Raw genomic sequence first — 26,188 nt, 5'->3', positions numbered from 1 at the left:
CCAAACCTCAGATTTCCCAGCAAAGTGTTCTTTGTGAAGTCTGCCAACATTACTTGCAGTCAGAGGTGTTTACAAAGTTAAGAATGAGGTGACAGAGAGCTGAGCAGGCAATTGCTTGTAGTCTGTGTATGCTCATTGTGGTTGTTCATCTGCCAATTAAGTTGAGGTACTTTGGTGCCATTTAGAACATGAAATCATGCCTGTGACTCCAGTAGTTAATTTAAGTACCACTTAGGAATTTGGCATTTGGCAAAGAGAAAATTGGTTAGTAACACTACTGAAAGAATTAACTGTTAACATTTGTTTTTCTTGAAAGCTGGGAAAGGAGAGTTGATGATCGTGGGAGAGTTTACTATGTGGACCACAACACCAGAACGACAACATGGCAGCGACCAACAATGGAGTCAGTGAGGAACTTTGAGCAATGGCAATCGCAACGGAATCAACTGCAGGGAGCTATGCAACAATTCAACCAACGATACCTCTATTCGGTAAAGTATACAACATTTCAAATAGTACAGAGGTATTGGTATACTTTTTGTTATTTAACTTTAAAGAAAGAGATTTTGTAACTATTCAACCATAAGGGTTAAATGACATTTAGCATTGGTAATTTAGATTCTGATTATTTTGAAAAAAGTTAGAAGTCATCCTTTTATTGGATGAAAATCAGAAAGTACTTTTGGGCAGAACGTACTCCTTTCTGAGTTTGTTTCCTGACATCAGCTTTGTGCTGCATTTTACGTAACATTCTTAATGCCAGTAGTAAGAGGTACAACTGAAACTGTCCCTTAAACTGAAAAGGAATGTAAATGCTGTTAGGGGTCATTTTGAGCATTAAATAGCCATAGAAACTGTTTAGGTTATTAGAGTTCCTTCACTAATACAAGTGGCAGTTCTTTTACTTTGAAGGTTATACATCTGGTTCAGCTCTGGAATTTCCTACATGGTTTTCCATTTCTCTCACATGGTTGCTAACTTCTGCCTGAAGAAAATATGAGTAGCTTCATAGAGAATATTTTTTGGGTCAGATTTTTCCATCTGTGACTGGATAAGTAGAATAGTTGTTTCTTCAGAGTTAAGAATGATGGTGCCTGTGTGTCACTGTCACTCTAAACACTTCAAGAATTGTGCTTGGCTTCTTAAAAAAAAGATCTGATCCCAGAAACTTTGTAAGTGATATGCAGAAAAGCTGGAGTGTTTTAGAGATGAAACTTTTGAAGTACAAGTCTAAAACAGCTTCATTGGAATAGGACTCTTGCATGTGAGATCTAAGTTTAAATTTGAAATACTCCCCTCTGAAGTAAAGGATGCTGCAGTACTACATTTAAAAATTCTCAGCCTCTCATAATTTAATTGGACATTATATCTTGTCACTAGCAATAGCAGAAACATGCATCACCACTCATTTTCTGAACTTTCCCAGGGCTGTGTATCAAATTCAATTTGTTTTATGCGATCAGAGAAAAGTAGAATGGTCAAGGCTAGAAGGGACCTCTTAAGGTTATTTGGTCCAATGTCCCTCCTTAGGAAAGGCCACCTAGAGCGAGCCATCCAGGACTAATGTCTTGTAAATATCTCCAAGGATGGAGACTCCACAACCCCTCTGGGAACCTGTGCCAGCACTTGGTCACCTTCCCAGTAGAAAGTGTTTCCTGATGTTTTGAGGGAGCCTCCTCTGTTTCAGTGTATTGCCTCTGGTCTTGCTACTGTGAACCAGTGAGAGAAGCTTGGTTCCATTCTTTTTGCACCCTCCTTCAGATATTTAAACACTGGTAACTTCTAATGCAAAATCAAGAATCACAGCTGAAGCACATAGAGCCAAAAACTCTTGCTTGGCCAACTTTTTGTGCTTGTGTACGACTTCGATCAGTTGCATAATACATCTGAGAAAACTCTCACTTTTCTGATGCCAAGATTTTTTTTTTTACTAGATTTATCCTTCAGTGAACAATATATTTTTAAAATTAAATTATATTACTACCTTCCTTAAAGGATAACCCTTACTGAAAACCACAGACCCATTCCTTAAAATGTCTCATCTGACCTTAGAGTCAATAAATGAGGATTTGTTAGTGAGACAGAATATACCTAAAGGAAAAGAAAACTTGACTGTTTGCATCTCTTTAGAATTCTGTTTTCTAACTGTTATATCTGTTGCACAGATAGAACTCACAGTTTATTGAGGGGGAAAATTGAATTTTTTTTGAAGAAAGAGTGGTGGGTTTTTTTGTTTATTTTTATTTTTTTTTTTTTTTACTTTAGTGTGCTTCTGTATACTTTTTTCCTAGAATAGTTAAGGTCAAACTATAGCTACCTTTTCATCCTCTGGTAACATACCAGGACTCTGCCTATGTAGCAATTTGAGTGAGACTGTCTTTTATTTTTGGGAAAAAGTAGATTAATACTTTCAGTTAAAGAATGTTTCAATTACCTTGAGTGGTCAAAGCTAAACTATGTAAAGACAGAAAAGTAGATGGGATATGGTTATTTGAATTACTTTCATTTTTTACCTGGATTAATTTATTGTAGTCATTTTGGAAGTGAATCTGCCTGGTCTTTCACTGTGTTCTCTTAAATGTACAGCTCTGTGTAGCCAGCAGCCATACACAAATCCTCGGACCCATTAAGAAGGTCGGAAATATCTGAACTGTGCCAACATTCAGTTCCTTGGCAGACAGCTTTTTCCTTTCATGCACTATTCTTTTACAGTCACCACAGAGAAGTCTTTGGTTAGAGGATTATTGTGATTGTGTGGTCTCCTAAAGCAGAAAAGACTAACTGCATTTGCTGCTGAAATAATGAATAAATTCTTTGTTCACGTGTAGTAGCTGGTGGCTGGGGCAACTACACAGCTTGATTTTGAGCGTAACTAATGCATTTCCTTCTGATCCTTGATCTATTTCTCCTTCAGAGAAAAAATATCATAGATTTGTTTTGCCTGAATTTGCTCCTGTATTTGCCTGAATTTTCTCCTGATATTTTTGTATTGCAAATGCTATATGAAGCAGTATTAGTTCTAAGACACTCTTTGGAAAACACACCCAGCAAAATTCCATTCTGCACTCACACATACTAAAAGTTAGCATCCACAAATTTTTAGGGCTGGATGCTTTTAATTATAAATCAGAGCATGGATCCTGTAGTCTGTGGGATTTCTGCCTTTTATTTTTGTTTTTTCCATGCTTTGTATTTTTGGGAGCTACTTGGGGACTTCTGCAAGGTTACAGTATATTAGGAGCTTAGCATGTGTTTACATAATAATGTAATCCCTTTTTTTCCCCCTTCTAACCTTACTGTATGTTGGTATAATTTTGTCCATCTGCATATGGATGCAGCTGCATTTAAAAAAAAAAGGACAATGTTTGAAAATAGCCAAACATTCAGGGAAGTTATCATGTATAGAGGAAGTAAAACCCCCTATGCTGGCAGTAGTCACTGTGCTTGGAAATGTTTATTATGATAAAACATGTTCTTAAGCAAGACCTTAGTGCTTATCTGCTGATCCATGCTTCCTCAAAACTTGTGTGAACTGCACCTCTTTGTATGAGCACTCAGATTTGCTGTAGGAAGGGAAAGGGAGGGTACATTGCACTGAAAACAAGTGTGGAAAACCTATCTTATTACTATATAATCTAGGTTTCTTTGCAAAACCAGATTAAACTTGGCATGATGGGTTTTTTTTTGCAGAATGAATAGTCTTCAGGACTAGTGATAACCTTAGAACACACTGAGAAAATAATATGAATAATATTTGGCCTAACTGAAAGTCCTCTTGTTTTTAAATAGGCTTCAATGTTGTCAGCAGAAAATGATCCACTTGGGCCTTTACCACCAGGCTGGGGTAAGTTAATTAGCTGTGGATTTCAGGAAGTGGCAGTTACAGAAATTTGGAATGCAGTTGTTGTATAGTGGATGTTTTTCCCTTTTTCCCTTAGAAAGAAGAGTGGATTCAAATGATAGGGTGTATTTTGTAAATCATAACACAAAGACAACACAGTGGGAAGACCCTCGAACTCAAGGGTAGGTGTGTATAATGACTGTGCAGATTCAAAAGATCTTGCCTTATTCTTTTATGTCGTGATATGGGGGAAAAAGCACTGCTTGCAATTTCTTTTGCAGTTTACAAAATGAGGACCCTCTTCCAGAGGGCTGGGAAATCAGATATACCAGAGAAGGTGTCAGATACTTTGTTGATCACAATACGAGAACCACCACCTTCAATGATCCTCGTACTGGGAAATCTTCTGTGTAAGTGAGAAATTAAATATATTTTTGAATGTTTTACCTTTTTATAATTAAATAGTGAAGTTTTCTCATACTATAAAATGATCTACACTTTTAGCTGGAATTGCACACTAAATTATGAACAAGTTTTTATATTATAAGTTTAATATATTTAAAAATTTTGTTTGTGACTTTATGACACATTTTGCTGTAGTGCTCTGATGTTCAGTAGTTTTTATATGCTTTTGAAATACCAAGATTGTAATAATTTTATAGAGAGGGGCAATGAGGTTAACTTGAGTAATGAACTAATATAACTAATAGTAACAGCAAATGGAATTATGAGTATTCCTTATAATGATACACACTCTATCAACAGTAATGTCTAAACAGAGTAGTTCTAAATACTTCTGAAAAAGTTTACATGCAAATCTTCTTTTAAATATTTTGAATAAAAGTATTGACCCAACCTATAGTGGCTTTCTTAATGTCTTTTGTATGGGTAAGGTTTACTTCTGTCAAACAGTGATGATAACAACAAGCCTGTAGAATGTTGCACTAGAATGTCCTTCATAGTTCCAGAAGCAGCTGAATTTATAAAGCCTAACTTAGCAGTCTTTTTCTCAGTGAAGGTGATAAATTCAATATCTCTCTTTTATGTGACTTGTAGTTTTTACACATTTCATAGGGTTTTGATGCCCTCTTGATCTTTTATCTTTCTATCAAATTTGGTAAATTGACTTGAAAACAAAAAAAAAAAAGGACAAGGAATGGTGGAAAGGAAGACTTGGCATATCTTTGATCATATCTTACAATAACAATTTTTGTGTATTTTTGAAATCTTCATGCTGTTGTTTAGCATTGATTTGATGTCTGCATACTTAATATATCTCCAATATGTTTCCTTACAGAAATAAAGGGCCACAGATTGCTTATGAGCGTAGCTTTCGGTGGAAACTTGCTCATTTCCGTTACTTGTGTCAGGTACTGATTCATTAATTATTTATTTATTGAAATTATATGACTTTTTACAAATGTGTGTGCTACCTTTTAATGTTATTGCCTTATGATTACAGTCCAATGCATTGCCAAGTCATGTGAAAATCAATGTGTCCAGACAGACTTTGTTTGAGGATTCCTTCCAGCAAGTAAGCCTGCAAAAATTATTGTGTTTGTTTATCAAGACAAAGCAGAGGAACAAAAATGGCCATAGCTATTTCAGACTAATGGTCCTTCAGGCACAGTAATCTTCCTCTGGTATTAGCTAGTGGGGGTTTCTTAGGGAAGACTCTAAGAAAAGAAGTATTGTATATAATACTTTTACCATATGATCTTTCATTTTCCAGCTGTATACAATTGAAATTATTCTTAAGCTTGAAGTGGTTTCTGAGTATTTTAGTAATCCTCAAGGGATTTCTCTTCTATGAGCTTGTCTGTGCTCCTCATGTGAACTTTGTGCATCTACAGCCTCCTGTGGTGGAGTTCCATAGCTTAACTACTGTGGCATCAGCCACATTGGATTTGCTTTTCTGATTCCCGTGTGTGTTTAGATACCTTACCTTATATGTTTTTTTCTCCAGTTAAAACTGCTTTGTCCTTCAGAGATTAAATCTGTGTAATTGAAGCTTACAGTCCTTGAGCTCTTACAGTCTGTAGCCAATGAGTGATGAAAATTCTTGCTGCTGTCACCACAAGACCTCTAGGCAGGAATTCTCTATAAGTTAAAAAAGTATATTATAAATGAAAGTGTATTGAACTTAGTCTGGATTTAGTTATTTATTTTAAGTGATTTCCCTAAAACCAAAATTCATATATATCAGATGAAGTGCCTTTTCACCTGTTTTCCTTAAATAACGACTGCCTTAGGAAGAATGTAAGAACAGGGTACCCATAAAGCATTACTTTCCAGATATTCCTTCCACTTGTTAGCAGTCTGCTGCTAAGGGATTTTAAGTCCAAGTTGGTATTTTTGTGTGTAGTTCATTGATTGCTTGTTCCATGAGATGGTCTACTTGCTTTTCAAATTTGTGTAACATTTGACATATATACAATTTCTGTATCAACATAAATTAAATCTGAATGAATGATGTGGTAACAATCCATAATTTATAACATTAATTTATTTTTTAATAGATTATGGCATTAAAGCCCTATGATTTGAGGAGAAGATTATATGTTATATTTAGAGGAGAAGAAGGATTGGATTACGGTGGCTTGGCAAGGTAAAAGAAATTTTCTTAAATAGTTTTTATTTTTTTTTAATAGCACTCTAGCCTTGATTTCTCTTGCAGTCTGACCCTAGGTACCTTTTAGTCCCCCCTAAATGTATTAAGGAGATGGCAGCACTGGCTATTGTCACAGGTTATAACTTCACATTGGTGAAACTATGCTCTCAGTTTTTCAATTCTTTGACAAAGAGTGGTGTTTAAATTGGAATGAAATTAATTGCTTTGTCTGAGTTATTTCAAAAACTTTCTATCAGAAAGTTTAATTTTCCTAGGAGTGGGAACTGTGGGAAAATAAAGTGCTCTGCTTATTTGGAAAAATGGCAAGTGAACACCATATTGGGGCTGAAAAGAACAGAAAGGAAATAAACAAAAGCAGAGTAGTGCAGGCATGAAGGAACAACTGACAGACTATGTTGGCTCCCCTGCAATGTGAAACAGCTGGACTATGGGTTTTTCTAGAATCTGAAGTGGAACTCAGAGGGGAAAAATCTGATAACAGGAAAACCATAGACGAGATTTCATTTCTCAATCACTGAGAATAGAGCCACTGACTACTGCTGCCAGTAACTTCAATGAAATGTTCCTGCTTGGAAAAAAAATTCAGTACTGCTGTATATCCAGAGAATAGGAAAAGGTCATAGGTGATAGAATTTATCTTGTTGCGTTGTTTTGGGTTTGTTTTTTTTTTTAATATGTGAAGATGTTCTGGTTTGGTTTTGTTCTGGTTTTATGTTGCTTCCTGCATTAAAACTGAATTGAGTGAAAATGTATAGTATTTATATGCGAGGAAGGTTGCCTCTGAAGGTTGAGCTTCTTTTGGGTATGTGGTGTTTTGCTTCTCATTACAGTATCACATAGATTTTTGGGGGGTGATTTCAGGAAGGAATTCAACTTTTGCTTTGCATGGGTTTTGTTTTGTTGGGGTCCCTATTGAGAAGGTCATAGGTTTAGGATGAGAACCAGAACAGTTCATAGATCTTTCCGTAGAGAAGATGTTAGAATAATTCAACTGAAGTGTGTTAATCAAATAAAGTAGAGAATGAATAAATAAAAAATATATAACCAGTATAGTTTCATAGTTATTTAAGTCTTGCCCAAGATTTTTAATGTGAAACTGAGAACCAGCCAGGATCTCATTGTAACTTGAGCTGAGAGGTCTTAAGTGACACTAAATAAATGTTCATGTACTGACTAATGAAATACAGCATTAATACAAATATAGATCAGCTGTCTCTCAGCAGACTAAACTCAGTGTTCCTGTCAGATTTTTACCTTGCATGTAGCAGGACCAATCTGACATTATGTCCTGTGGCAAGTTTTTAGCTGTTGGTATGAAAAATTCCTTGCCTCTGCAACTTCTTGTTAATGGCTGATTTAGTTTATTCCTCCCTTGTTATCTGACTTGTTCTAATTTAAATGTCTATTAAATTTGATGCCTCTGTCTAGTTAATGTAATTGTCTCAGTATGAAACTTGCCTAGAATGCTGTACAACATTCTCGTGCTTGCTGGAAGATACACAGAACCCTGTTAGGGTTATTGGATCCTGGCTGCCTTTCTCTGTTTACTCTTTCTACTTGGCCTTTGGGTTGGAAGTGTATCATACTGACTCATGATCCACGACTTGAGTTTCATGGCTCTGTTAGGAGAAACATGCCAGCAAACCTCATTTCTGTTCCTTTATCTTGAATAAATACAAGGATAGAAGAGATGCCTTTTAACTATGACAGCTGAAAGGCAATCAGAATGGAATTCAGTCCCTACAGTTGTTATAGGACAGACTTTCAGCTGTTTTTATGGGCTACCCCTAGGCCTGGTACCAAACATTTATTGCCTGATAAAAAAGCCCCTGAGTATGTATGACTGTTCTCAGGTCTCTGCAAATACTACATGCAAATATTAGAAACAAGAAATCTTACCAAAATCACCTATCTGAATGCTGAATACCAGATTGTGGTATTATTTCAGATCAGCTGAGTTGAAAAAAATTAAGGTGGTGAAAAACATGTATTCATTTTACCTCAGCAAAAAGATACTTTTACACTTTCATGTCATGCAGGCTTAACCAATGCATGGTAATTTGTTAAACGACAGTAACTCTGTATGTGTTTTTGCTGTCAGACTGGAAAAGCAAATAAGGTGTGCTGAGGTTTCAATTTGTTTGTTTTGTTTTGTTTTATCTAAGTTGTTTATAGTAAGCATGGAATAATCTGTGATTTTTTTGAGTAAAGATGTGAGTTGTAGAGAGTAAAGTAGGGATGACCAGGGTAAATGCTGTGTACTGGTTGAGGCAAGGACTGTGTAAGAAAAAAGTGTTACTGATAGGCAGCTAAAACCTGTGCTGTGAGGGTGTGTTCAAGATGAAAATCTTAACTTCTAATAATTTCTAAACTTTTGAAACCATGGTTTTCTAACATTATTTGGTCTAATAATTAATTTTCTATATTTAAGAAATATATACCATATATTATTCTGTGATTCTAATACAACACTGTTTATATTATTTTTCAAAGTTTGCATATATTTTGACCATTTTGCTGGTTACCTAATGGGAATGGTGATAAACATCTGTATTTGATGGTTTTTATGTGTATACATGTTTTTTTTTCCTTAGAGAATGGTTTTTCTTGCTTTCCCATGAAGTACTGAACCCTATGTACTGCCTATTTGAATATGCTGGCAAGAGCAACTATTGCCTGCAGATAAATCCAGCATCAACAATCAATCCTGACCATCTTTCATATTTCTGTTTCATTGGGCGCTTTATTGCCATGGTAGGTTAGATTTTTAAGGTTTTGTATTTGCTGTAGCTATACATTTACTCTGAACAGTATTTGTTTGTACAGTTATTAAAGGTTATATTAATCTCATAGAAATGGAAGATTAAGACATATAAGTTTATTGAGCCAATTCCCTGAGAGTTGTGTCTTGCACACTCATGTTTCCTTGGAGAGTTATCAAAGTTAGTATGACGTTCGATATGATATTTTATTTTCATCAATTGGATGTGTGTACTTCATGCAAATGGTTGTCTGAATACTGATGCTCTGAAAAATGGGACTAAATATTTTGTGAAAAAGGCTCCTCAGTTGGACCTGGTATACCTGAGGATATTTGAAAAAATGAGTTAGAATGTTTTGCAGAGTACACTGGGCCTTAATTTAAATGTATATAAAAGTCAGACACTGAGGAGAGCAGAAGCTGTCAGGGAGCTGATTCTCTGCCATCCAATTTCTCTTAAACCACAAGCTGATCAGGCACGTTGTATCATTTCTTCAGTATCACTGAGTTGGTCTTCTGTATTGACTCCTGTTCTGTCACATTTCTTACCCTCCATGTAGTATGCAGTCATCTTTCCACATGATCATCATGTCTACAGGTAGTCCTCAGCAACATCCCTCAACCTGGTGAATAGTGAAACCAAAAAGAGTAGAAAGCATTTTCATATTGCCTCATGTTGTTCAGGTTTTTTTGTACAAAATTAGAATAAACACAAGCCAAGCATAACATAAATGAAAAAATACTCTCAGACTTAAAATAAATTAGGTTTGGGTGGTTTCTTAGTTCTGCTTTTCTTATAGATGCTTCTTAAGAAATATATTCAGCTATGACAATAACATCTCTGAATTCAAGCGTTTTATGGCAGAGTTCACAATTGTTGTGCTGTCATGAAAATTTTACCTCATTGGGTTTACACTTTCAATAGGCTGCCACATTTTTTCTTTGTTTTAGAGTCCTCAGCAAGTTAGAGGGCCGCTCAGCAGGAAGGTGTGATAAAGCCAGTTAGGTGCTAGAGCCAGTGTTTCTTTGCTGGTGATTTTTGATCTTGTCTGTAAGAAATGCTAACTTTATGAAAGCTATTTCATAACAGTACAGATCATAGTAGAGAACTTAATTAAAGTAATTAATGTAATCAAAAGACAAACTTCTATTTCCTGAAGTATTTATGTGTTTATATTTTAAATTCTCTAAGCGAGGCAAGAGAGAAACCCATGTAATGCTGCCTGATTTGGTTTGTTGCAAGGTTTGAGTATTCATGGTTTATACTGGATGGAACTTTCTGCAGTGCTTCCTGAGATACCCTCTAGTGGCTTAAGATAGCTCAGGTAATAATGCAACTGGGAAATGAAGTGGCAGTTTCTGTTCTTCTCGCAGTTCTAAAATAGTAGTGAGTTTTTTAGTGTTAAGTACTGAAGTAGCCACAGTTGTTTTCAACTGAAACAGAATTAAACGTAAAGAATACACATCTTACTTCATGATAAAAACATGTTAAATGAAGTTGGCTGTGGCAACTTTTATATTTTGCTGTAAGATTATCATACACCTCAAATAAGGTGATTTTAAGAGCTTAATTTTGCAAAAGCAGAAAATCATATGCCTAGGTGCTGCACTTGACGTGGAATTTCTGCCAGGTCAACCTCCCATGAGAAGAATTAAATAGTTTCAAAGTAAATAGATGCACAAACAAACAAACAATAAATATAGGCCTTTAAGAGAACTTCTTTAAGGTCTCCTTAAGCAGAAGGAAATGCATAATAGACTAAGCCTAAAAGGGGGAAATTAGGTGGGGAAAAAGATGGAGCCTGGAGGAAATGGGCTGTTAATATGCTCTTCTGCTCTCAGAATTTCATCTGAGAGGAAAGAGAAGCAATGAATGCCATATATGGCCTATGTTTAGGATGGTTTTTTTAAAAGAGCTATTTAAGTGGAGAAAGTGTACTTGATAAAGCTAAGGGGAAGAAAGGGTTTTCATGGTTATGGTTGTGCTCTGAGAGCTCTTAGATGCACTGAGTCAGTGCAGAGACAACACTGTATGTGTGTGTGTAATGCTGTGCTTCAGTACTATTATTATTCAGCTTACACCCTGTGTGCATGTGTGGTGAGACAAGTGTGACCATGTTGGGTTTGGGTTTTTTTTTTCAGTTTTGTGGAGAACCTAATTCCTCAGTTCTGTTACTCACCTATAAAAATGTGGTTCCCAAAGCTCTTTCTTACAAGCTGCAGTAGCATTCTGTAAATGATGATGTTGTTGGATGTATGTATGTAGTAAAAAATGGCAGTAATACTCAAGTAGGATCAAATATTCTGATCAAGTAGGATAAAGTAACACTTGACAATCATGCCTATTCACATAACTAAGGGAAGAAGGGATGAAGTCCTTTTATGAGAAGTCTTATTTTTAATCAAAGAATTTCTAAATTGTAATAACATATACTTGGATAAATTTTGTCCAATTTTTTTGCTTACCATTTAATTTAATGTTTTGCTCTTTATAAATAATGGCTTTATAAAGCTGCTACTGCTATTTGATGCTTTTCATTATTTAAAGGAGAAAGAAAAAAAATACTTCAAGTACAGAAATACTTTATTAATTCAGTAGTTCAATAAAAACTTAACATTTTTCTGTTCAACAGGCATTGTTTCATGGGAAATTTATTGACACTGGTTTTTCTCTGCCTTTCTACAAACGAATGCTGAGCAAAAAGCTTACTATTAAAGACCTGGAATCTATTGATACTGAATTTTACAACTCCCTAATATGGATAAGGTTTGTAGTTTATTTTCTTGTGTGTGTGTGTTTGATATTTTATGGATTTGTTTTTGTTTATGTAGAGTTAATTGCAATATTTTTTTCTTTTCATCCAGGGATAATAACATTGAGGAGTGTAACTTGGAAATGTACTTCTGTGTGGATATGGAGCTCTTAGGGAAAGTAACCTCACATGAGCTGAAATCAGGAGGTTCAAATATCTTGGTAACTGAGGAGAACAAAGAAGAATATATTGGGTAAGGAGAACAAAGATTATATTAGGTAGGAAGGTGTAGATGCTGAAAAAAATGTTCCATGTTTCTCCTGTTGCCTTAGTCTTTTGTGACACGTTGGTTTCTGTTGGTTTTGTTTTGTTTTAGTTTTTCTTCCCATGTTACTATGTAATTCTTGTGACTGTTATTGAAATAGTACCTTGGTACATGTTGCTATCTTGATATACAACTGCTTGGTACAAAAGGAGACCATGTGGAGAGATAACCTGGAATGCTCTTATATGTACAGTGAGAACAGGTGAAACTGAAATGAGCAAGCCTGTTTTCAGTAACTTCAGGTAACAAATCCAGGTAGAGGGAAGATGTCTGTTTGACAGACGATCCTAAAATAGTTTAAAACTTTGCTACAAATGTGGAAACTGAAATTCAGAATAATGTGTAACATGCTGTGATTTCAACTGTTTTTTTTAAACTCTTTTTACTACTCTTTTTTGCTTATTGCCTAATTTGATCACTGCCCTTTTTTTAACCTCTGTTTCTGATCTATTCAGTGATCTCAAAAGCAGATGCACACAGACCCTTTTCTGTGATACAGTGTATGTCCAGTGCTGCATATAAAGTTTCCACTTAAATTAGCGGTCTTCAGTTTCTCATAGAAATAGTTTCTATAGTATATAGATAAATTAAGGTTAATAATAATAATTATATTTATTTTTAACTCGAATGGTAATCTTAAGTTACCTCTTGCTACTTTACATTTCTAAATGTGAAGATTTGTGATAATATAGTATAGTAGGTTACTTACAGTTAATGGAATTGAACAGTGTAAGAAGTGAATCTTGAGGGATTCTTACGTGATGGGAACACATACACACTCCTATGTGTTTGAACTTCTTCATGTTGAATGCTAATTGATGTTTAATTCATGTTTGGTTTTGTTCTATCCCAGGCTAATGGCAGAGTGGCGATTTTCTCGGGGAGTTAGAGAACAAACCAAAGCTTTTCTTGATGGTTTTAATGAAGTAGTTCCTCTACAATGGCTACATTATTTTGATGAAAAAGAACTGGAGGTGAGGTTTTTTATTCAGCATTTTTAGCTTTTGCAAAGGTAATGTGTATGGAGAGATAAAATGGATAGGTCAGGTTGAATCTCTCGTCTGCCCATGCTGCATTTGATAGCTTCTGGAACATGGAGAATTTATTAAGAGCAGTGGGATTAAATCATGATAAAAATTGAATCAATGTTCTTGAATCAGTGTTTTTGTGTTCAGCATTAAAATGTATTTTTGAAAGTTTCTGTGAAAGTATATGAGATCACTGATGGACCTGTGAGTCACAGACTTTTCCCTCTGTGGTAGATGGGTAGAATTACTGTGTAACAGATGACAGAAGTTGATTGTAGTTCATAGTGATTGCTTAGGATCAAATACAATGTCTAAGACAGGTTCTAGGGTTCTTATATTTAAAGCTTGGAGGAACCAACAAGGCATGAAATGGAACTTTGCAGATCCTCAGTATATGACCCAAGGGCTGATAACAGGGATTGCTTGCATGCTCCATGTTTACTTAACAATCAGCCTGGCCTGTGTTTACTCTTGGGGTTTGTCATCTGGAGTAGGGACAGAAGGCTCTGTAGTGCTGTGCTCGTTTATTTCTGTGTTACTTGACAACTTTCCCTGTATTTAATGAGCAGTTTTCTGAAACCTTCTTAAGTTAAGTAGGGAGGATTTTTTTCTAAAAAAAAGACTTTGCTCAGTCTTATTCACTGTTGAAAGCTTTGCCTTTAGAACTTTCAGCTTTCATAGCTTCTTGTAATGAACAATTTTCAGACTTATACTTTTCAGTATGTTTTATCTTTATTAGTAGTAGCAGCAAATTAATCATCATAATTTTGGAATATGAGGTGAAGATTTAATGGAAAGGCCAACATACTCCTTAATATAAAAATTTCTCTTATGAAAAAGGTAGTAGCTTTTATTACTGAGATATTAGTTGGAAGATACCAAGTCTCTGCTATTCAGTCTTTCAGACCACTTATACACATACACAATTTTGGATAACTGTAAACTTAGGATAAAGGAAAATCTAATTGTGTAATAAAATTTAAAAAATTACCAGTCCTTTTTTCAGAGCAGAAACTTTCATTTTTGTTACCATGTCTCATACAAAATAGAAAATACACTTTAATTTTTGTGTTTAATGTAAATAAATTGTTGTCTTTTCTAGGTTATGCTCTGTGGTATGCAAGAAGTAGATTTAGCAGACTGGCAGAGGAACACTGTTTATCGTCATTACACGAGGAATAGCAAGCAGATCATATGGTTCTGGCAGGTATGTTAATCACTTACATTTCTGACTTCTGTAGGTTTTGTTTTGATCTGTAACACAAATGGTATGTGTAGTGGAGGGCTGTCCAAATGAAGATCCTTACAGCTTCCTTTCTTTTGTCTTTTCAGAAAAGGAAGGGAGGATTACTGGTCTTTAGGGAGGATACTTTAGGGTGAGAAATGGCAGACAGTTTCACACATTACATTTGGATGCTGGCTTATGAATATTTTCTTCTATATCTTGTCCTTACTGATTATTCAGTGAGGTTTATTTTATTCTTAGTGATCTACCTTCTAAATATTATTATATGTCGTACACTTGAACATTTCATTTTCCAGTACCTGAAGGGAGCCTACAAGAAAGGAGGAGAGTGACTTTTTACTAGAACATGTAGTGACAGGACAAGGGGAAGTGGATTCAAAGAGATAGTAGCTTTAGGTTAGTTATTAGGAGGAAGTTCTTTGCTGTGAAGGTGGTGAGGCACTGAAATAGATTTTTCAGCAAAGCTGTGGATGCCCCATCCCTGGAGGTGCTCAAGGCCAGGCTGCATGGAGCTCTGAGCAACCTGGTCTAGGGGAAAGTATGCCTGCTGTGGGAGAGGGGTTGAAACTGGATGATCTATAAGGTCCATTTCAACCCAAACCATTCTGATTCAGTGATCTAAAAATGTCACTTAGTACTTATGATTATTTGTCATACTAACTGGCTAATCTTCACTCACATTTTAATGGAATTGGCTAAGGAAAACCCTCAAATACTATTCTGGCACTATTCTACAAATTTTCCTAAAGAGAAGTCAGACCTAGGGTCTTCCTGCCTTTTGAAAAACCACTATTTTAGAGATGCTTTTGACTAAGTTTCTCTGGGAAAGTGGTGCAAATCAGTTATTTCCTATCTTATTTATATCATAAGATCTGATGATAAATCTTTTTAAGATGCTTGGTACTGAAAGAATCTAAACCAGAAGTTTAAGTACCAACATTTATATGCAAGATTTTCTTAGTCTTGAAATACCCGTTCTGTGGCTAGACCAGTGCTGTGTTTAATAACAATGACAGTAGTCTTTATACAAAACATTGACATGATTTATATTTTAGTGTAGAATATAATAGGTAAGGATTCTTCTTATTTGCTGTTCCCAGCCTTCACATTGTAGTGGCTTACAGTGCATATAATCTGAAATCACTGTTCTTTTCTCTCCACCCCATTTTGCTAAAGTAAGGAAATGCAAGTAGGTGCTAAACAAGGTGGTGGTTTTTTAAATGGAATTATACTTTTTCAACCATCTCATGAGGTTTTTGGTTTTGTCCAGCTGTGTTAAAGCTTTTTATTAATTAATTTGAATTTCTATGCCTAGTTTGTAAAAGAAACAGACAACGAGGTTCGCATGCGACTTCTGCAGTTTGTCACTGGCACTTGCAGATTACCACTGGGTGGATTTGCTGAACTTATGGGTAAGTAAAAGGTGACCAGAACTGTTTTATATTGTCACTGTTTCATCTGCAAATGAACCATGTTGCAAGTGTACAGATAAGAGGAACTTCATGTGTTCATCACCTTGGATCTAGAAGGGCTTTTTATATCATAAATCCCTTGAATATGTTTATAAACTATTTGGAAATTAGCTTGTTTCTGTGAGAAGCATGTCCATGTAATTAATGAACTCTGCTGTGCCTGAGTTGTGTAGTGTTCACATATATATCCTGTATGGTACTTAAAAGGAACAGATTACACTTTTCAAAATCTTATTTTTTAGGAAGTAATGGTCCTCAGAAATTCTGCATTGAAAAAGTTGGTAAGGAAACCTGGTTACCAAGAAGTCACACTTGGTGAGTTGTTATGTGATAACTTTCTGTACCTTTACTAGTTTATCTCTCCCAGGCTTGCATTGGCCAAATCAAATGAAATGTAATTTGGATCAATTCTCTATCTCCATCTTCAGTTTCATTTGATTGCCCTGACATACCAGTATTGAAAATTTCCCAGTTGCCCTCTTCTACAATTTTGCAACTGTGCTCAACAGTTGGTCAGTGTCAGATCTATCAAAAATATGAGAAATCCTTGTGTAGAACTGAAAGGTGCTTTCCTAATTCTTTTAGAGAATATTAAATAACTAAACAAGTCATGTTAGTAGTAGGCACATAGTTGTTAGGTAGAGTTATTATGAAGTAACATTATAGAAGATAAAATGTATAGTCACAAGAAGAAGTAGCATGAAAGAAATGACAGGAAACCTTCAAAAGGATGCTTAGCCAAGAATGCTGATACTTTTTCCCACCAGGCTTCAGATGGGCCATTATTGGCTTGGCATTCCTGTACATACTGAACTGGTGCATCAGGTACACAAACCAGTTTTTTATATAGACTGTGCAAAATGGACACAGTTTCCGTTGGCAACCTGTGACAATAATATTCATTATATTTTTAAACTACTTAAGGGTATCCTTCATTTTACATTTTCTCCATTGGATTTTGAGTGATGTTTGCAAGAGTTAAACATATCTTGTCTAGGATAATTTTGAGGAAGACATGGAATGAAATGTTTTGGCAGGAGTCTTTTAGGGCAAAGTTTACAGGGAAAAAACACCCACCTATATCCAAGCATGTGTAGGAAGGAGAAAAGTTCAGCTTTTTCATGCTGTTGTTGAAATTTGGAGATGCATCAAACTAGGATTAAACTTCATGCTGAAAATTTCCTTTTCTATGTATTACTATTATAATCAATTATTATTGCAAGTGTCATGTTTTTATATTATATTTTTGGAAGTATTGTATTTTCCTGTATCTTGGACAGTCTTTCACCATTCTGGTTTTTCATCTGGTAATAGTCTTTTGTTTCTTAAAATATTGCTCTGAAACTTTGACTGTTTTTCTTTCTTGTAGAAATGCCAAGGCAATGAGTTTGTGCTGATTGTTATTTCTTTTTTTCTAATTATTAGATAGAACATTTATAACTTCCACTATAACAATTGAGTTCTGTAGAGTTCTGCATGGGATTTAAGTAAACTTAACAAAATTCTGTTTTTTTCCTGCTCAGTTTTAATCGTTTGGATTTGCCACCATATAAAAGCTATGAACAACTAAAAGAGAAGTTGCTCTTTGCCATTGAAGAAACAGAGGGATTTGGACAAGAGTAGAAGTGACTTCTAGTCAAAAAGGATATCTTGAATAATAAAAGGCCCAGCCAACTAAAATTGCACACCTTATTGTATATAAGCTTTTTGTTCTGTACAGTGATCTTTCTGGAACTCTAAAAGTTTAATTGTTCTCTGTTCTTCCACAAATATATGCAAAACAGTTCAGCCTTTTCTACTTTTATTTATTGCCCTTTCAAAAGACCAGAAAAACCCCTCCATAAATTTTGAAAGCAGACAAGAGACTTATTTAAAATATATATATATAAAAATATAAATATATATACTAATAGGCTCTAGTTTTATAGAGCTTTAAGTGTATGAAAAGTTGCAGCCATTTAAAAGGGCCTGGATTTGCTTTATCTTGGCTTTATCATTCAGAAAAATGTTTAAACTGCTCAGTGTTCTTTAAAGAAACATCTCCAAGTTTGTTTTACTGCATGGCTGTTCTAAAAGGTGTTAAAGGCTTAGGCCAAATGTATCCTAAATATGTAGAAAGATGCTGCTGGTATTTGAGATGACAGAATCTGTTCTTCTGTCAGTTTAATTTTTTAAATACATAAATAGCTGATATATCCCTCTCTACTGATGTAGCCAAGGTCATGAATAAAGCCTTTACTACTTGCACAAGAGTAATGTACAATGAGATGAATGTGATTTAATGTTGAAAGGAATTGGTGCCACTGTTCTGACTGCAGGAGCTGAACAGAGTATTTTAATTCATTTGAGCAGCATTGAAATTTGTTTACATAGTACCTTGGGTTATTACCACGAGGATGTTAGGTAATCTTCAAAGAAAAAATAATAAAAGAGAAAATACTACCCATTCTCTTCTTGGTCTGGTGTCTTGCAGGCTTGCTTTTTTTAAATTTGGTTTTGTTTTGTTTGGTTTCCCTTTTCAATCTGTGATGTCCTTTTTATAACTTTGTAGAGTTATGTTAATGTAAACTGAGCTATAAGGGTATACAAAAGGAAATGTGAATTTTGCTGCTTCGGTGTTCTTGTTCAGTTTCAGATACTGGATTTAGTAAACTCAAATAAAATGAAAGTTACTTAAGCTTTGCACAGATAAAAATATTATTTAGTATTAAATACTCTCATTTCTCTAAAATTCTTAACTGAAATTTAGATGTATTTGAATAAAGTACATCTAAAACCTGTCATCCTTTTATGTAGATCAAGTTTGTCCTAAGTGCACAATAATATAAAAACATTTTAAAATTAGTTTTATTGGCATTTTGTTGGCATATATTTGCTGAACTGCAAAGACATGTTTAAAAAAATACTAAAATTTAACACCTTATTCATGTGAATTATATTAAATGCTACTTTTAGCAAACTGTGCTTCCTTATTATAGAGTAAAAATGTGTTTTAAATCACCATTTGTAATATGCTTTAAATATTACCTGTAAATTCCATTACATTTAAATTACACAGAATTTTGTACACACATGATTTTAGAATATGATTCAACACACTTGTGTTAACATATCATATTGCACTGTTAAAAGTGTACATGCAGAAAAAACCAGCTATATCTGTTCATGTAACTTTCCAATGCAGCAGCTGAATTCTGCCAAAAGTTTATTTTTCTACATACTGGATGGTCTCAAGGCTTTGTATTCAATATGCACAGCTTACCCTGGAGCTGTAGCTGTACAGAGCTCTGGTCACAGCAGTGGTGCAGCGGGCCCAAACAGACTGCTCTCTTACATTAACTTTTCTGTAAGAGCTTCAGAAATTTCCACCACTTTGAGGGTTTTTCATACACCACCAAATATCTTTTGCAAAACCATTTTTATATAGCACTAAATTCATTTGAAGTGCAAATCCATGTAAATTATCACTTATGCTGGTCAGAATGAAGGAAGTTTAAGAAAACAAACCAAGAAGGTCAAAGGCCAGGCACCAGAGTGTGTGTGTCACTTGCCTAAAAGACAAGGAGGGCTAAATGTCACAGTTAATGAATTTGCACTAATGAATGACTTGGTGACCCACTACCAACTGCTGAATTTTGTGAATCTGTGAGTAACTGAACGAAATAAAAAAGACAGCACACCACAAGAATGTAGTTGTTTTATTGTTTTGGTAACTTCAGCTGTCTCATACCTGCAGTGGTTTTTCCTGGGGGTAAGGATTAGTAATCATGAAAAAACCACATCCAGTAGCTTTCTGTCCCTGTGTATGACCTGTGAATTGGTGTCAAGGGCCTGACTGAAAGAATGACTGGAGAAAAAGAAAGCAAAATAATATACCTGTGTGCATGTGTGTACAATACTGGCATTTTCTGGGAATTTCAGATAGACTGTGTTGTATTTTTTTCTTTTCCCACTTGAATTCCCCATATTTCACCTCTACTTGGGGAGAGTGAGTAAGACAGCAAAAAGAGGGAAGGCAGCAATGGTTGGAGATCAGACCAGGGAAGTAATACGACTTGAAGGAGCTGTTGTGTAGTTTATGGGTTTTGTTGTTTCCTTTCTTTCTGCAACTGAGCTGCTTTTCACTACACACTTCACAGCTGTTACTTTGGATATTCTTCCTTTGTGCAGCAGTAGAAAAGGCACCTAAATAAAGATGCCTCTGCCACAAAGCTACTGGAAGCATCTATGCAGATGTTTTGGTAGAATATGAATGCAGAAAATTCTCTCTCAAACACTTTATCACCCACCCTGAGACACTGTAACATAGAGGACTTCATTATGATGCTCTACTAATAGAAAAATAATAGTTACTTTATGGTAGTTGGGAAAACCCTGTTTTAACTGTAGTTTTGTGGCATCAGGTCCCAGATTCTCTCTCAATCATGAAATTTTACTACTGACTTAGCTTGGTTTGTTAGTCTAAGCAATTTATGCTGTTCTTCATCTTACTCCTAGAATTACAATACCCTTTCCTAGTATAGTAAATACTAGGTATTTTCTAGTAATTTTATTTTTAGGCTGTTCTATTGAGAATACCACATGTTTGGTATTTCTTCATTCTTTGGTCCACTTTTTCTCTTGGGTAATTGGAATATATTGTTTGGCTGGACACCTAATTTAGATTACTTCCTATTTCTGGTGAAAATTCCTGCCAACACAGTAGAAGGACCAAGAAGAAAGTTTTATGTCTACAAACAGAAGTCCATATCGTTCCACAGTAGTTACTGTCTAATGTACTGGGAGTGTATTGCTCCTGTTGTTACAGTCTAGGGTGAAGTGTGTGTGCTCAGCAGACATTTACAGCCACTAAATCATCACAAAGCTTTTCACTGCACGTGCTGGTATCACCCATAAAGGGATTTTCTTAGATGTTCCCTACTTGTTCTTTTTTCCTTCATTTTTTATTTTAAACCACAACACTTTCTGCAAAGTCAAACACTAGCATTTAAGAGCATTGGAATTAAGATAGTGCAGCCTTAATAATAAATCTGTAGGAGTATCTATTACTCTTGAAGGCCATTGAACCTCACAAGAAAACACTGTAGAAAAAAACTGCAAGATTATAATTATGTCATCACCCTGTCCCTCCTTTCTTTAAACTTATGCTAGTCACATTTCTTATTATTCCTCATAAATAACTTGTAGTTTAGAAGTGTAAAAAACTTAATTTAAACGCCAGGCTATCACTCTCCCAGCCTTTTCTGTCTAACTATTGACCCTGCTTGTGAATGAAGACCCCTTCATTCCCATGTAAATGAACACACAGGATCACATAATGAAACAGATCTTTCAGTTCAGATTTTAATAGAAATGAGAGGGAGACAGAAGGTCTGAGCTGTACTTTTAGTGACAGCTTCAGTAAACTAAAGTAGTATTTGGGGCCTTTTTCCTATGCTGCTGAAACCTGAGGCACTTACTTCCCATTATCTTGTTTCTTCTTATATAGAATTAAGCAGCTCCAAAGCTTCTTTCTGCACCTGAAAGAAATAAATGTAACATAACAGTCCCAGATAGTTACAGTCTCTTCTAGCAAAACTTCCCCCAAAAGTACCCAAATGTTTCCCTGCAGCTGTGACAGTCCTAGGACAAGTCATTTTTCTTCCGTAGTTTAAGATGCTCAATACTTGAAATATGAATCAGAATAAATCACTTAAGCCAGTGTCTTCAGTGTCATTCACTTACTACATAAATGAAGTTTATTTGTGTTGAATACAGACACTAGTTCTTGATTTGCTGCAGTCCAATAGGAGCATGCAGGAAACTGTCCTACCTCTGACCATGCCAAACCAGCCTAGGGATTTCAACACTTTAGACAGCAACTTAGAAGTGAGACCATTTCTGAGGCTCTGTTTGCCTAAGGTTTCCAGCTAAAACCTAGTAAAATTTTAATATGGTCTCTAACATTCATATTAAAACACTCCCCAACAACAAACTGAACAGCAAAAAAATCTCAACACCCTCTCCTCCCTTTTTAAACCACAAAAAACCTCCATCCCAACAATGGTAATGACATAGCAAGCCATGCAGACAGTGTAAGCCAGAAAACCTCTGAGTATCTGGGGTAATAAATGTTCAGAAAACCTAGTTATGCTGAAACAAGATTCAAATGTCTTTGCACAGGCCAGTTCCCTTCATAGTGGACTACCAAATCTAGTTCCCAATGAATTTTGCATTTAACACCCAGAGAATGGAGGGAATGCTGCCTTTCTCAGTTCAGCAGCTCTGCACCCCTCTAAGAGATTAAGAAATAGATGTCAGTACCAGGAGGCCACAAGTAGCTGAAGCAGATCCGTGGTTTAACAACTTGGCCACTGCACAAAATTCACTCCTGACTATACTTTTTGAATGGTTCCTAAAGAAAAACAAGTATTTGGGATCACTGGTTTCATGTGTGCCTCTGGCTACTAGTCAGAAGAACTGACCAATTCCTTACACAGCTGAGACCACTACTCCTTTAGGCTATTAAATTCCTAAACATTGTGCAAGGCACTAGAGGAATGCAAGACTTGTTTTTCCACTGAAAGATGTTAGTAAAGGAACTCAGTTTTGGAAGAAACAGTTTCAGGCTTACTAGCAAGTGTACAGAGGGATTCCGAAACACTGTCTCAGTAGTGTTTTTTTCTGAGGTGTGAAATGCAAAATCCTACCAAAGTATTTCTTATGTTGGACATTCACAGTGCTGCATCTCAACTGCAGCTTTAATGCTAAATGAAATAGAGGTCAATCAACCATAAAAAAGTCAAATGCAAATTGAGGCTTTGTTAGTTGTGATGCTAACAGGATTGTTTCTGAAAGGTAACTGCAATTGCATTGGTTTATACTAAATGCATTATCAGGTATGAACAAGTCCAATGGATTACCTCTCTTGGAAGTTCTTTGAATGTTTAGGTAGGAAGCAGATGCCTACCCTCCCAACCAAAATCCTTCTGCAGAGTTTCAAAGGTTAATTAAGTGACTCATGACATCTAGCACTGGAGATCTGCTGTCAAAGACACATTACCTTCATTTGTCTTACTCAAATCATCTGAATCTCTCCCTAGGGGCCTGGAAATGTTAAAGTTTTGTTACATCTGGGTTTTTTCTTCCTTGTGTTCCCATGATTGTGAGCTATTCCAAAATGTAATTCCTACCTTACCCATTTCAGGCACATGAAAGGTGATTCTGTGTTCACACAGAAACAGGCTAGTGAGGTGCCTGTGTGACCTTCAGTAACACAGCTAAGGCTGGGTTGTTGTTGGCACTATGGAACTACCATGAAGAAGAAAGGGTAACAGTTCTCTGCTATGAATAAAACAGAGTATTTCCAACCACAGTTTCCAGAGGTGGCTAATAACATACTAGAATTCTTTTTAGTGCTGATGTGATTCTGAGTTAAAGGTGCTGAACTAGAAGTTGCCCTGAGTTACTTTTATAAGACATTCCACTGCCATGATGTCATACATATCGGATACAATATATGATTGTGTGATCACAGTTCTTAACCTCCCACCTGTTTGTCCTCCTCTGTCTGTGCAGGATACTCCTTTGCTTTGCTTAACCACAGAAGAGCCATCTTCTTATTGTTTAACTTCAAGTATGTTTTCCCCAAAAAGAGCAAATTTTTGCTGTAGAAATTTGGATCAGCTGCATAGAGACAGAAGAAAAGCTTCAGATGAGAATTAGCAGCATATTATACTTTGATACTTGTTTTAGAAAACATGGTTTGGCTTTGGATAAGAAAGAAGTAAATGTAAAACTTTCACTTGTTAGATTTTTTTTTTTCTTCTCATAAACAATTCTATTAATTAGCAGCTTGCTAGTTAATATACTAAATGACACTAGATTCCTCAGAAAGAGCAAAGCAGTGAGCTTAAAGCACAACAGCTTTGCTGTGCAGGTTTTGGGCTTTTCTGGACTTAGGAGGTACAACAGGCAATGCCACCAGCTTAGCAGGTATAGGCAAGGGAAAATGGGGCACATTTGCTAGCACATACAGACACCAGCTTAATTTTTGCTGTGCAGAAGAAACATTTTTTAAGGAGAGATTTTAACCTTGCTTTTATAAAGCATCATTCCCTATTAAAGACTAATCTTGCCTGCTGTTCATATTTACAGCACAGGCTTTCTCTACTGCTGGATTTAAGATCAGGTTTCAAAACATATGGAGGTGTTTTGGAGGCAAATTTTGAGATGAAGTTCACTGTTCCAGTTCACAGCTGCATTACCTGACACTCGGGAAGACACACTATGAGCCTTTCCTCTAATCTTCAATAACTTAACTATGTACAAATCTTTCATAGAACACTGTCCTCCCTTGTCTTCCTTTATCTTTCAGCTAGTGAGTTTTGCTTATGGCTTCACTCTTGGAGAAATAACACGTTCATATTTTATTTTAAATCATGTGCACAGTTTAACTGTCAGATTGGCATAATACCTTCTGAAATAATAAAAAGTCTGCTTTTTCTGTTTTCTATTTAGAATACAGAGGATTTTTGAACTCTAAGAAAATTCTGAAAAAGTAACACAGAATTCCCTTTTTTGATTTCTGCTGCCTCCCTGTACTCCTGTTGAATTCCTTAGGGAAGAGTACTTTATTCTCAGGAAGGTATGAATTTCACTTTGGTATTTATGCTAGATGTGTAACATACTGATAAAATATTGCAATGTAAGAGCTCAGTGTGCTGAGGGGCACACCACATTTATCAGCTGATCATATTATACTGTTTTGGGTTTGGTGACTACAGTTACTAAGGTAATACTGACAGCTAGAGGTTTGCTGGAAGTCATCAATCCTAAAAGATATTTTTCAGTCAAAATGAGCCACAGGTCTTACCTTCTTCTGCCATGTGGAAGTAACGAAGAGCCTGTAAAACAGAAAGTTGTATTCTTTAAAGTGGAGAATAAACTCAACACAATAGTCAAACTAAAGTCTTATGCACATACCTGAAGGAGTTCCTGTCCATGATATTATTTTTATTAATTCAGCATGCTACTGATGTCCAATTAGATTTGACATCATCTCAAAAGAACTAGTACTTACCCAACTATCCCCCTACTACTTTTTCCCTAAGCATAGTACCTCCTATTTGTTCCTATCAAACTGGATTGTGTTTTTCCAATTCAACTTGTCAAGATAAATTTTGGATTTTGTTTGTACTATCCAGCACATCTGCAGTTTTCTCTATCTATTTCTCATGTATAAATTTAATAGATGAAAATATCTTATGATTTGGGTCATTAATAAATACTGGAGAGAGAACTGACTCCCACAGAGCACCAGTCAGTAACCTCTCTTGCATAAGGATAAACATCTGTGATATCTACACATTTTCCATAAGTTTCCCATCCAAAATTTCAGTCCATCCCTACCTTTTCCTAATGGTAGCAGGGGGAGGGAAAAAGCTCTCACAGAACTTGAAAGTATGGATATAGCTACAAAACAGTTTTTGTACTGAAACTGCAGAAATCTTACCAGTACAAGTTTACTTCTTCAGCAAATTTAAGTGCTACAGAACTGAATGCTGGGACTGGCATTATTCTGGCAATATTTGAAATCCTGGCTGACGCTTTGTATTCTTCTGAGAGTGGTTTTTCAGGAAAACTTAAAGGCTTGACATTCCATTAAAGAGTTTTATTTCTTTTTCAAATAGCTCTTAGTTTGTTTTTTGTGTAACAGCAAGCAGCCTGCCCACCCTCACTTTAAGAGAACAAAAGAGTTATTGGTTGCTCTAAACAAACAAAGATTAAAACAGCTGCACCAGTTTTTTTCTATTACCAATTTAATTGTCAAGCTTCTATATATGTATGGGTGTTTAAATAAGATGCACACTGGTTTAGATGCACTATTTTAAAGGATTAACATCTTGTTAGTATGTTGTAGGGTATATGACAGCAGGAATGTTCATGGAAAAGAGGAACAAAAGTACTTTCAAGTGAAAAAAGTCCACACCACATGTGGCCAGAGAATTAAAGGGTATTTGTTCATCTTAAGTAACAAAGTGAGCTGCTGCTTTTTGCATTTAATATAAGGGTACAAATTCTGTTAACTAGCAAATAGGTGCATGGCATAACACCACCATAAAAATCATCAGCACTGGACTAGTACAGGC

At 35.6% G+C, this 26,188-nt stretch overlaps 2 protein-coding genes across 12 annotated transcripts in view; one reads left to right on the top strand and one right to left on the bottom strand.

The window, feature by feature from the left end:
* WWP1 (WW domain containing E3 ubiquitin protein ligase 1) overlaps positions 1-19,746 on the top strand; it is a 58,907-nt gene extending 39,161 nt beyond the window's left edge. For all 9 annotated transcript variants that reach the window (XM_059486087.1, XM_059486077.1, XM_059486045.1 and 6 more), the window contains 15 exons: positions 317-491; positions 3,790-3,844; positions 3,939-4,023; positions 4,123-4,251; positions 5,139-5,211; positions 5,304-5,375; positions 6,361-6,449; positions 9,068-9,227; positions 11,868-12,001; positions 12,100-12,240; positions 13,166-13,286; positions 14,443-14,547; positions 15,902-15,998; positions 16,301-16,373; positions 17,582-19,746. In XM_059486087.1, coding sequence (XP_059342070.1) covers positions 317-491; positions 3,790-3,844; positions 3,939-4,023; positions 4,123-4,251; positions 5,139-5,211; positions 5,304-5,375; positions 6,361-6,449; positions 9,068-9,227; positions 11,868-12,001; positions 12,100-12,240; positions 13,166-13,286; positions 14,443-14,547; positions 15,902-15,998; positions 16,301-16,373; positions 17,582-17,681 — 1,609 coding nt within the window. In that variant the 3' untranslated portion in view covers positions 17,682-19,746. The remainder of the gene's footprint in view (positions 1-316; positions 492-3,789; positions 3,845-3,938; positions 4,024-4,122; positions 4,252-5,138; positions 5,212-5,303; positions 5,376-6,360; positions 6,450-9,067; positions 9,228-11,867; positions 12,002-12,099; positions 12,241-13,165; positions 13,287-14,442; positions 14,548-15,901; positions 15,999-16,300; positions 16,374-17,581) is intronic.
* RMDN1 (regulator of microtubule dynamics 1) overlaps positions 5,798-26,188 on the bottom strand; it is a 29,851-nt gene continuing 9,460 nt past the window's right edge. Inside the window, exons 8-12 of one of the 3 annotated variants that reach the window (XR_009419771.1) lie at positions 24,913-24,943; positions 23,590-23,723; positions 21,518-21,577; positions 9,784-9,857; positions 5,798-5,941 (exon numbers count right to left, since the gene is read on the bottom strand). Coding sequence is in view for 2 of the 3 variants with exons in the window: in XM_059486135.1 (XP_059342118.1) it covers positions 21,539-21,577; positions 23,590-23,723; positions 24,913-24,943 (204 nt within the window). In the remaining variant the exon portion in view is untranslated. Of the gene's footprint in view, positions 5,942-9,293; positions 9,858-21,376; positions 21,578-23,589; positions 23,724-24,912; positions 24,944-26,188 lie in introns of those variants that run through there. The other 2 variants (XM_059486135.1, XM_059486134.1) reach the window with 2 other exon arrangements.

The sequence above is a fragment of the Ammospiza nelsoni genome, chromosome 1 (genome assembly GCF_027579445.1).
Source record: "Ammospiza nelsoni isolate bAmmNel1 chromosome 1, bAmmNel1.pri, whole genome shotgun sequence".
NCBI classification, from domain to species: Eukaryota; Metazoa; Chordata; class Aves; order Passeriformes; family Passerellidae; genus Ammospiza; species Ammospiza nelsoni.
The sequence above is the reverse complement of the archived record's forward strand: the minus strand, read 5'-3'. Positions and strand labels throughout refer to the sequence as shown.